Source organism: Tasmannia lanceolata, unplaced genomic scaffold (genome assembly GCF_043159265.1).
Source record: "Tasmannia lanceolata isolate RefF3 unplaced genomic scaffold, GAP_Taslan_0.1 ptg000018l, whole genome shotgun sequence".
NCBI classification, from domain to species: domain Eukaryota; kingdom Viridiplantae; phylum Streptophyta; class Magnoliopsida; order Canellales; family Winteraceae; genus Tasmannia; species Tasmannia lanceolata.
Genome location: NW_027518695.1, coordinates 29923098 through 29934184, shown reverse-complemented (window position 1 = coordinate 29934184; position 11087 = coordinate 29923098). Strand labels below are relative to the sequence as shown.

The window sequence follows — 11087 nt, the reverse complement described above, 5'->3', positions numbered from 1 at the left end:
GGCCGGGTCATAAATGACCCAGAATTTTATGGGTCACAATTTGGTGAGCCCGGACCCCACCCGTAGGGGCCAGGTGGACCCGCGGGTCACCCAGTTTTTTCCTTTTTGGTTGTTTCATTGAAATAGGATGATCCAAAGTGTCCATGTGATGGGCCATAATGTAAATATGTTTCGCCCAAAACATCATTTCCATAGGATGATCCTAGCCCTCTGATCTATGGAGGAATTGCATATTATTATTTATGGAAACCTCTATAGATCAGAGGGCTAGGATCATCCTATGGAAATGATTTTTGGGGCACAACCTATTTAAGCTGTGTTCCATCACATGGACAGTTTAGATCATCCTATGATGTGGTCCGTACAATACTTTCTGAAAAATTCAGGACTATAAGGGCTTTCACGATATAAAGTCTAAATCATTTGGGTTTTTACGGGCATGGTTTTACATTTTGGCCGAAATCCAAATTTCGCAAAATACCAAATTTCAGCGGAAATTTCGAAATTTCGAGAATTTTGGCCGAAATTTCGAGAAAATGCATTTAAAAAAAAAAGATTCCGGAATTTCCGGAATTTCTCGGAATGAATTAAATAATCTTTTTTTTTATTTATACCAAATTTCGGATTTCGGTGGGGTCCGAAATCGGTATCGAAACCGAAATTTAAAACCTTGTTTACGGGCACCCACGGCTCCACCGGCCCAGTCCAGTTTTGACGTGCCCCATACAGGCCCGGTCAAATTTCAAACGGGTCACTAGTTAGTGACCCGGACCACGTAAATTACGGGCGGGCCGGGTGGTCTGGCTGGCCCGGGTGACGTTTTGCCAGGTCTAACTGTGTGTGTGAGAGAGAGAGAGACTCAATTTTTTGGAAAGTATTTTCCGAGAAAAAAAATCCCCCAAATTTATTTTGAAAGACAGTGACCAAACCCGCCCTATAACCCTCTTTTCACTCTTCTCTCGATCCCACTCCCTGTCTTGTATCCGGAGACCCACATCACAAAAGCAGGTAATGGGATTTTTGTTCCCTTTTGGGGTTTATTTCATGTTTTTTTTTTCCTATTGATTGCATTAGGATATGTCACTACTTCTAAGAGATTCATGGCAATGCATCTTGTTTTATAGATTATCTCTTTCTTTTTTGTTTCATTCTGTTAATGGTGGAAGCCTCTGTTTGATGGGTTTTTATGCTTTATATTTGAAGGTTTTATATAGTGAAAATTTGTGGGTACATGTTCATGAGGGGATCATTTTGGGATTATCGTTTCTCTCTTTCTTGTATTATTTTATGATCAAAATGCTTAGCATTTTGTCACTTGGCTTAGAATAAGAAAATGTGAACTTCAACAAGGAAAATAGGTTCCAAACGGTTTTGGATTAGGTTATCTTTGGACCTCTTGGAAAATTTGTAGGCACAAACTATTTTTCTGAATCCATTATTCTAAGCTATTCATTTGATTTTGGCCCTCACAACCATTAACTGAGAGAAGTCTTCCCTTTTAACTTGATAAATATTTATAGCACTAGAGTTGAATGTTGTCCCTTGAAAGTTATCAATGTTCATAATAACGTAAGCTATTCATTTGGAAGCATGTTCAGAAATTCTTTTAACCTTTTTCTGCGAGCGGGGATGTTCTGTCTTTAGTATTAATAAATTAAGGTAGACGGCAGGTGGTGATTGGAATTAATGATTTCAAGGGAAGAGACTAGAGTTCTTTGGTTTGAGCAGAAGTTTGGTAATGTCTTAGACCTTTAGCGACCAATGTTGACAATATGATCTTGATTTCCACTTGGTATTTGTGGACCTGATCTACGTTAATGATGGAAAAGACAGACATCATACAATTACCTAGCAATGTCATCAGGTTAGTCTCATTGGAATAATGTATTGAAATTTACGGACCTTCATTATTTTCCTTTCTGCCCTCAAGAGTGTGCTGATGAATGCATACGTGGATGTTGGAAACAGGGCCAAATGCCTCCTTGGCTAGTAAATCTTGGATCTTGAGAATGACCTATCCTCACTGAACATATATTCTATTATTCTGCCATTTTCCTTCACCATGTAGCTTATTGATGCAGTGTTCTTAGCAGGAATATGGTGGGAAAGGAGTGGAAGTAAAGTTTCTGTCCAATGTGTTAGCTAAGGAGGGCCAAGGGGCTTGAACTTAGTCCACTGGGCTCTCAATTTCTGAACTTGAACATTTGGCTATCTCCTCTTGCAAATGTTCTATAAAACCTAATCACTCAAATAGTTTAGAGGAGCTCATCTATGCATGGAATGACAAAATTCAACAAGTGGAAATCAATCCGATTGACTCGGATAGTGAGAATCATCTTAATACACTCAATTCATGAAACTATTGGTAAGAAGTTCAGTTCAAAATGCTAGTACCTGAAAACCTTTTTATACAGATAGCTCAAAATGAACTAACAAGTTGATCCAGTAAGTTGTAGTGTTACTAGTGTATATCTTCAGTAAAGAGATTCCACTCAGAACTCCAAAATTCACATGTGCCTGTTAAGAATTTAATTCAGCTGACATGTTTAATCATAGCACACTGTCCAGAATTTTGTCCTTATAGGTTTGATCCTAGAATTACAATAGTAGTCAAACACGAATGGAATGCAACAACTCTTTAATGAGAAATCACAAGCATTGAATGGTATTACACGGACATTAAGGCACTGCGTTATTCAGTCATGGGCTTCTTTCCTTTTTATTTGTTTTGATTGGATTACAACTGAAACTTGTGATCATCAAACTTCAAATCCTCCGAAAATGCCAAAATGCAAGGGGCTGAAGACATGGAAAATGCTCTTGACTTGCATCAATAGTTCAAAACACTTGAAATGATGTCTAAACTCATAAAAACCGAAGGATTTAAAACTTTCTGTAGTTAGTTAAGGCTCCAAGATGTAGACAGATCAAAAACTCCTTGCCGAGCACTCATAACAGCAACGTGCAGTGAATTTGGATTGAAATTTTTCACCAAGAAGACATGAACCACAAGTAATTTTTACAAGCACAGTAACAATGGAAGAATTTGCTACTTTTCTTGATCTTTGAAGGAACTTCCAACATCAATACGATCTGAACGTCGAGACTTCCAGATCTGATACGATTGATCTTGAACCTTGCAAACAAGGTGATGATGAACAACCAAGAGAGAAAAAAGATTGAAAAATCCAAGCTCAATTCCTTCTTTTGCTCAAATTTTGCAACATAAATTCCTCTAAAAAGGAGAAGTCCCTCCCAAACAAAAATTTCAATTCTTTCTCTAATTTTTTTACAATTCAAAGACTAAAACTAAAATGAGATGCAAAATTGGCTTTTATAACCAATTACATTGATGAAATGACTTAATTGCCCTTACCTAGTGAAAATGCTTAAAATGGACATGAAAAATATCAAAATGACTAAACTACCCCCTACATGGCTAATGCACATGTAAGAAGAGAAAAATTCTACACTAAAGAGCTGTGAAGGACGACGTAGCTTTGCTAAAGGGGATGCTCCTGCTATCACTTAACCCACAAACTATTTATCTTGTCATGATAAAGCATGTGTACAACACAATCGGATTATTGATATGGCTTTTAAACTCCATGTTACTTCCTATACAATCATGGAACCCAATTTTGAAGCAAAAACCTTATCCAATCTAGTCCTTTGTGTCACTACTATTTTGAGGAATACAATAAAGGACACCAAATATTCAAGTACAATCTATGATTTGTGGACATGGACACGAGTGTTGTGTGTCGACACGAGTGTCGTGTGTCGACACGGGCACGGAGTGTTGGACACGGCAAACTCGAAACTGAGACACTTTTAAATTAAAAACTATATATAATCATGATTTGTGGATTCGGATTTATGTGTTGTGTTTCGACATCGATACGAGTTGTGTGACGTGGCAGCATCTAAAAATCTAGAAATAGTGACACGTACATACATAACATTACTGATTACAATATTCATTTAACAAACTGATAAATATTAGAATTAATTAACTATAATCTAAATTAAGCATGAGACAAGCAAAAGTAACGTATTCATCAATTTAATCTAGTTCTCCGTCTACAATATATAGCGAGAAATGGAGACCAATATGATACAATGAATATAGTATCAGGACAAGTTTTTGTTTAGGGAAGGGGATATAACAGCACATATTAGTTAAAGAAGAGTTTATAATAAAAGAAGAGTTAATAATAAAAGAGTTAAAGACATTTTTCGATAATAAAACAAGCCGTCCATTTGATGGGCAACAACATAAATATGCTGTCCCCCCAAAATCATTTCCATAGGATGATTGCAACCCTCCAATCTATAGAGGTTTCCATAATATGCCGTTTCTATTTAGATCAGAGGGCTAGGATCAGCCTATGGAAATGATTTTTAGGGGCGCAACCTATTTACGTTGTGGCCCATCAAATGGACGGTTTGGATCATCCTATGGTGTGGGCCGTATAGTTCATTTCGAAAAGAATGGGTGGGGGCTTAATGTTGTGTACGACCCACACCATAGGATGATCCAAACCATCCATTTAATGGGCCACAAAGTAAATAGGTTGCGCCCTAGTTGGTGATGTTATTGTTATTTGAACTAGAACTTATGAAGTAATATTAGATTTGGTGATGTTATTGTTATTTGATTGTTCTCCAATTAAATTGTTTCAATTCTTTAACAAAATATTTAATTTTTAATTTTTATGAATATATAATAAAATATAAAAATATAATACATTCAACGTACCCCCAATGTACCTGTATCCTATTTTTTTTTTTAAAATCACATATCCACGTACCCATATCATGTTATACCCGCACCTCGTACCCGTATCCGTGCTTCATAGCTCGTCAACAATGGGCCCATTTTTCCTTGTCTTTTGAGAACAAACCATCCTCTTTGATGGGGACTATAGTAGACCTCATATTTTAGTTTTAAGTGTCATTTAGGTCCTTTAAGTTATAATAGGGGTTCCATTGTCTTTTCCCAACATATCACTTAATTTCTTTTAAGTTTTATGCGTTTAAAATGGGGCCCACAAGTATATTACGGAAATATTAAGTGATCAGAGTAATTAAATCTTTTGTAATTAATCAATTAAGTTTTAAGTAACCCCAAGGGCCCAACCTTAAAACTTAAAGAAGTCTATTAGTCTATTACTGGTAGCCATTCAAAAAAAAAATAGTCTATTGGTGGGAGATGTCCATGTAGGTAATTCTAGTTAAGTTGGGAATTTTAATTTGTTTTGATTGGTATTTGGGTTCTATTAGATTTAGTAGATTAAGTCCTGGAGTTCAAGTTTTATTTGTCTACAAATGTAAGGTCCACTTTTGACTTTTGAGAACACATTACATACTAGAGAAAGAAGTTTTTTTTTTCTCCCAAGCTTGGTTGAATCATAGCCCCGAAGAAAACCCTCAAGGGTACTGTCTTTATTCCTTTCTAAGCTTTTTCTTTAATTTCTGACGTTAATCCTATTTACTTTTAGTTATTGATCTCTCTACATATTATCCTTTGATCCCTACACCCCTTAGTCTCACAAAAATCCTTACCTATACATTCTCGACATATGTTTGCACCTTCCCTTCATACGTCTGCTCCCTTCTACACGTACCTTAAACCTTGTAGAAATATTTTTCCGATCTAATCACATATTTTAGGATCCTAAACCGTAATTTTCACTCATCCTTTTCACTCCTAACATCCATTCCATAGATTCATCCTACATCAACTTGGTACCAATCAACTCAGTACCAGAGTTGCATGTATAAAAATAAAAAAAATAAAAAAACCACTGGTACATGTATAATGATCTTTTTGTACCCTACCTGGAACACTCTTTTGTCTTATTTATAGAAGTTAGTAACTATTACATGAAATGGAAGGCACCACACCAATAATGTACCAAAAGCACAAATTTGTCTTAGTTTGGATTGTCGGAATAAGAAATTTGAATCAACATGCTATTCTGATTCCCCTGTAATGGAATAGGAAAAATTAAAATTAAAATTAATTCAAAAAACTCCAGTAAAATTTCATACCAATCGAGGCATAATCAGAATACAACCTCTTGGGGCAGGAAAAGATTCTCGCAATTTCCCCTTTTAATTTCCTGTCGTTGTCAATTTTCCACCTTATTCTGTTCAATTTTTTGATGGAGTAAAAAGAGGTAGGGGCAGACTGAAAACAACTTGGGTAGAAACAGTGAGGAAAGACTTGATGGCTAGGAACATAACAGAGAACTTGACCTTGGATAGGAGAGAATGGAAGAAAATGATCCATGTAGACGAACCCAACTAGTGTCAGGATTAGACTTAGTTAATTTAGCCGGGTAGATTCTTTTACCTTCTTCATGAAAATTTTCTAAAGGATTCATTACCTGATCCCTACTAGTTTGGGACAAAGGCTTAGTTGAGCTGAGTTGAGTATTCTTCTGTTCATTTTTTTTAATCAAAAGTCATAATCAGGCAAAATCGAAGCAAGATACTGATTCCAGCACCTGATTTCGTCAATCCTAACGTGCAGAAAATCCGAAAATCTCATCTTAATACCTAGAAGAATAACAATAGCAAGTAATATGAATGCATCTAACTATTAGCAATTACCAATAAGTCTTGGATATTTGTTCTATGGCTAAGATTTTAGTCCTTGCTTATGAGAAATAAAATCATTTAATTGCAATCGATGTGGCTTGTCTTTGCCGAGTGATTTGACTTCCTCTCCCTCTCTCCCTTCTCTCTTTCATGTTGGACACAAGTTTCTAAAATCCATGGATGTTGCGCTCCCAAGTGATTGCATGGGCTTTCTGCAACAATTCCATTGTTTAAAATCATTGAATTTTGGATTCCCAAGTCATTGGGCCTCCAAGATATTTTTTGAACTTTTCTACACTACTAACTTCTCTTTGTTTAAAATGACTGGCTGTTGGATTCTTAAGTGATTGTTTGGGCTTTATTAACATGTTTCCAAAGACTTCAAAAATAGCCTACACAAACCTTATAAATATGTGGTTTACTACATCAGCTTATGGGCGTACCAGAAAAACTACTATGTTTCTTGTTTTTGTTAATTGTTTGAACTTGTAAGTAACATCTCTACAAAATATCTACTGTTACTGTCTGCTCTGCTGCTTCGTTTATGGTACATTTTTTCTTGTAATCCTAACATTTTCTCTTTTTACATTTATGCAAATTTCTGATGGCTGAATTTTGTTGGCTGGATTTCAGCAGTAAAGACTAGAAATGAGTTCCTTCCCTAAAAGACAGGTAGATCTAGTTTCAAAATTAGATTTGATCAGTAATCTACCGCGGGATGTCATAGACACAATCCTCGTGCATTTGCCAATCAAGGATGTTGTGAGGACGAGCATCTTATCAAGGAAATGGAGGTATAAATGGGTTAGAATTTCACAGATTGTATTCAATGAGCGATATAACCCACCCAATTTCCCACTTTCGAAGAAGGCGCTCTATCACCTTAAGCGTGTGAACATTATCGATCAAGTTCTTTTGCACCATAGGGGCCCAATTCACATGTTCGAATGCTCTTATTACCTTCCTGCTTGTTGTCCTGACATCAACCGCTGGATACTTTTCTTATCAGGACATCAGATCAAAGAATTCATCCTTGAATTCCCCCTACTGATTGTGATACTACCGATTGTGATACTACTGAATTTTGTGATAAACATCATTATAGGCTGCCTTTATGTCTGTTCTCTTGTCACGAAATGTATCATTTGAGGCTAAAATTGACCATTTGGGACATACCACGCAATTTTGAAGGCTTCTGTCATCTCAAGGTTCTTGATCTTGAAAATGTTCACCAATCAGGAACCTGAATTTCTGATTTCCAGGTCTCCGCTTCTTGAGAGTTTGACATTGATTACTAGCGAAGATCATCCTAGTTATCTTAAAATCAATGCTCCGAATCTCCAATACTTAGAACTCGAAGGTTCATTCGAAGTTCTTTCTTTTGAAAATACCCCAGTTCTTGCAACTGCAAGTATTTATACAGACCGAGTCCCTACAAATCTACAGCGAGGCGAGACTTGCATTTTTACCAGCGTTCTCGATGGTCTACATAATGTTGAGGAGCTTGAAGTGAACAGTCCTTTCCTAATGGTAAATAGTATTCAGATCGTAATTTGGAATTCAATTAGAAGCTTAAATACTAATTTACTTTTTCTGCTCTGGATCCTAGGTTGTGGCTTCTGGTGATGTACCTAACAGGGTTTCTAACACATTTAATCATCTGAAGAAGCTATCTTTGCCCATAGATTTTATAGATCCAGAGGATATATTGGCTGCTCTTAGCTTGTTTAGAAGCTCGCTTAATCTACAAAATCTCAAGATCTGGGTTAGTTACTCTGAACATAACATTTGTTTTATTAGATAGTAGTCTAAAGTACTCTAACTGCATTTCTATCTATAGTCCTGTACAATAGGAGATGCTAGTGGCACTGAACCTGTCGCAACTATTGGAATGCACAAACACACATGGATTGCACATTGAATCATCTCCAAACCGTGAAGATCAGTTCGATTTCGGGTGTAAAACCTGAATTGGAATTCATAGAAATGCTGCTTATGAATTCACCGGTGCTCGAGAGACTAACTATAAAGTTTCGGAAGGCTACAAGCATGGAAAGTAAAGTCATGATTATGAAAGAGTTTCTGGAAGATATATGCATTCCTAGATCATGCCCTTGCAAAACATAGTTATTGTTTAATCTTATTCATTAGAGTAAATGTAATTTGTGTTGGGTTTATGAATTTCCAAGGATTTATGAAAATGTATGTTGGATCTTCAGCTATGGATTTCCTATGATTTGATCTTTAAAGGGATGTTGGGGATGATTTTGATGGAAAACATGTATTAGAAAATTAAAAGGCAACTCAAAATATCCTCACAAATCATAGGTCTACTATGTAAAGCTTTTTGGAATGGTAACAGCTAAGGTGTCTTTTTTTAATATTATTTGCATGTAATCTTACTAAATGGTTTGGAATCTAATGGGACTCTTTGAATGCCATTAGAATCTGTTCTTAGTTGCAAATAAAATCAATTTAATCTAATCTTATTTTGTAAATAGACTCTTTTGAAATTATGGCTAATATGTCTTTTTGAGTACCGTATAAAATTATTTGCATGTAATCTTGTATGCAATTAAAATCTCTTCTTCTTATTTGCAATTTTCATCTTAGGAAAGTATTAACTACCGAATGCTATTTCCGGGAACAATACATAATTTATACCTACATAATAAAAAAATAATATATACCTACATATAAATGGAAGGCTTAGGCTTCAGGTTAATTAAAATCTTATAAATATAAAATTTAGGTGTTTATTTCCTTATAGCTAATCATTATCTCATGCACGGAAATGTTTTTATAGCTATTAGTGGCTGTTACTCACCTTTCTCCTGATGGAAAAAATGTCCCTTGGGTCAGATGGTTCACCCTCAAGTACATCCGTGGCAGAAATGTCTGGAATTTCCCGATGCCCTCAAGCCCCTCTTGGGGTGCCAGAAACACATAAAAGCTAGAACCTTAGCCATGCCAAATGTCTGTTATATTGTAAACTCTCACTCCCAACTCAATTTCTGGACAGATCCATGGCACCCAAATGGTCCTAACTCAACCCAAACGTCCCTTCAGACATTCCTCAATTACATTCCCCCAACAGCAACTATCGAGCGAACAGTTGATGAAGGTTGGTGGGACCAAATTCTGAACCAGCCGCACCTCTTGGACCTCAAAAAGATTCTGGAAGGATCAGTGACTCTCAGACCACAAAAATAATTTGGAAACCTGAAGTAAACGGGAAATTCTCACTTCGAAGTGCTTGGAACACGATCAGAGAACAAAATCAGAAGGTCCTTTGGAACTCAACCATATGGTTTCCAGGCCATGTTCCAAAATTCAGTCACACAGTATGGATGGCCATTCAAAACAAGCTAAGCACAAAAGATAACCTTCACTTCCTGGGGCTGTGCAGAGATCAAATTTGCCCTCTTTGCAACACCTATCAGGAAACCGTAAACCACCTCTTTTTTAATCGCAGTTACAGTGCATGGATTTGGAGATCAATATTATGGCGTATCTCGGACTGTAAGAAGCAGAAAAGAACCCTCAGTGAGGAAGAGGTATGGATCATAGGAAAATTCAAATCTAAAGGCCAGCACTATACTCTGATCCGTGTCTTGTTCACAGCAGCAATTCACTTCATATGGCTTGAGAGAAATGATCGAGTTCATGAAGGAAAGAAAAACCACAAGCAGGTTACAATGAAAATGATCTTCAGAGCTGCCAAAGAAAAAACCCACTCCTTGAAACTTGATGACCACCCAACTGAGGAGACCTCTAAAATTTCCCGCCATTGGAACCTTGCTCTGTTCCTTAAAAATTCAAACCCAAAGACATGCTCTTGGTCTCCACACACCCCCCCCCCCCCCCCCCCCCCCCCCCCGGAGCTCCCCTTTCCTTAAGCTTAATTCAGATGCTTCCTTAGCAAATGAGGAGGGAGGCATTGGAGGAATTCTAAGGAAGTGGGATGGCATCACTCTTGGGCTGTTCTCACTCCACCACTCTGCTGCCTCTATCCACGACCTTGAAATCGAAGCAATTTTAAAAGGTATCTGCCTGCCTGTTCAACTCAGATGTTCTCACCTTTGGATAGAATCCGACTCTCAAGTTGCTGTCAAAGTAGTTCAAAAGGAAACTCCCTGCCCTTGGAGGATGATTATAACCCTTGAAAAGATCGACAGATTGTTAGCTACTTTCTGATCCTGGAACATCTCGCACATTTGGAGGGAAGGAAACAGAGCATCTACTTCCTCTCCAAATCAAGCTGCCCCATAAAAGGTTTCCCAATCAATGTCGATTCTATTCCGCAAGATTTAGGCACCATTTTGTATGTAGACTCCTCGGGAGCTGTCTATATTCGCTTTTAATCTCTTGTCTCTCGTTTGTTCTCCTGTAATCTCTCCTTTTTTTTCGTCAATATGGGGGTCTGCCTAACCCCAAATTACTGAGAAAAAAAAAAGTAACCCGTGAAATGGCTTCCT

At 37.1% G+C, this 11087-nt stretch overlaps 1 protein-coding gene across 3 annotated transcripts; it reads left to right on the top strand.

The window, feature by feature from the left end:
- Positions 1–888: 888 nt before the first annotated feature.
- Positions 889–11087, top strand: LOC143850957 (F-box/FBD/LRR-repeat protein At1g13570-like). 3 transcript variants are annotated; one of them, XM_077360252.1, is made up of 4 exons: positions 889–1008; positions 7243–8139; positions 8219–8374; positions 9472–11087. In XM_077360252.1, exons 2-4 carry the CDS (start codon positions 7834–7836, stop codon positions 9820–9822), a joined length of 813 nt encoding a protein of 270 aa, XP_077216367.1. In that variant the 5' UTR covers positions 889–1008; positions 7243–7833; the 3' UTR covers positions 9823–11087. The 3 variants fall into 3 exon arrangements, with proteins under 3 accessions (XP_077216367.1, XP_077216370.1, XP_077216369.1); XM_077360255.1 differs by lacking the exon at positions 9472–11087 and adding an exon at positions 8450–9436; XM_077360254.1 differs by having other exon boundaries at positions 907–1008; positions 7246–8139.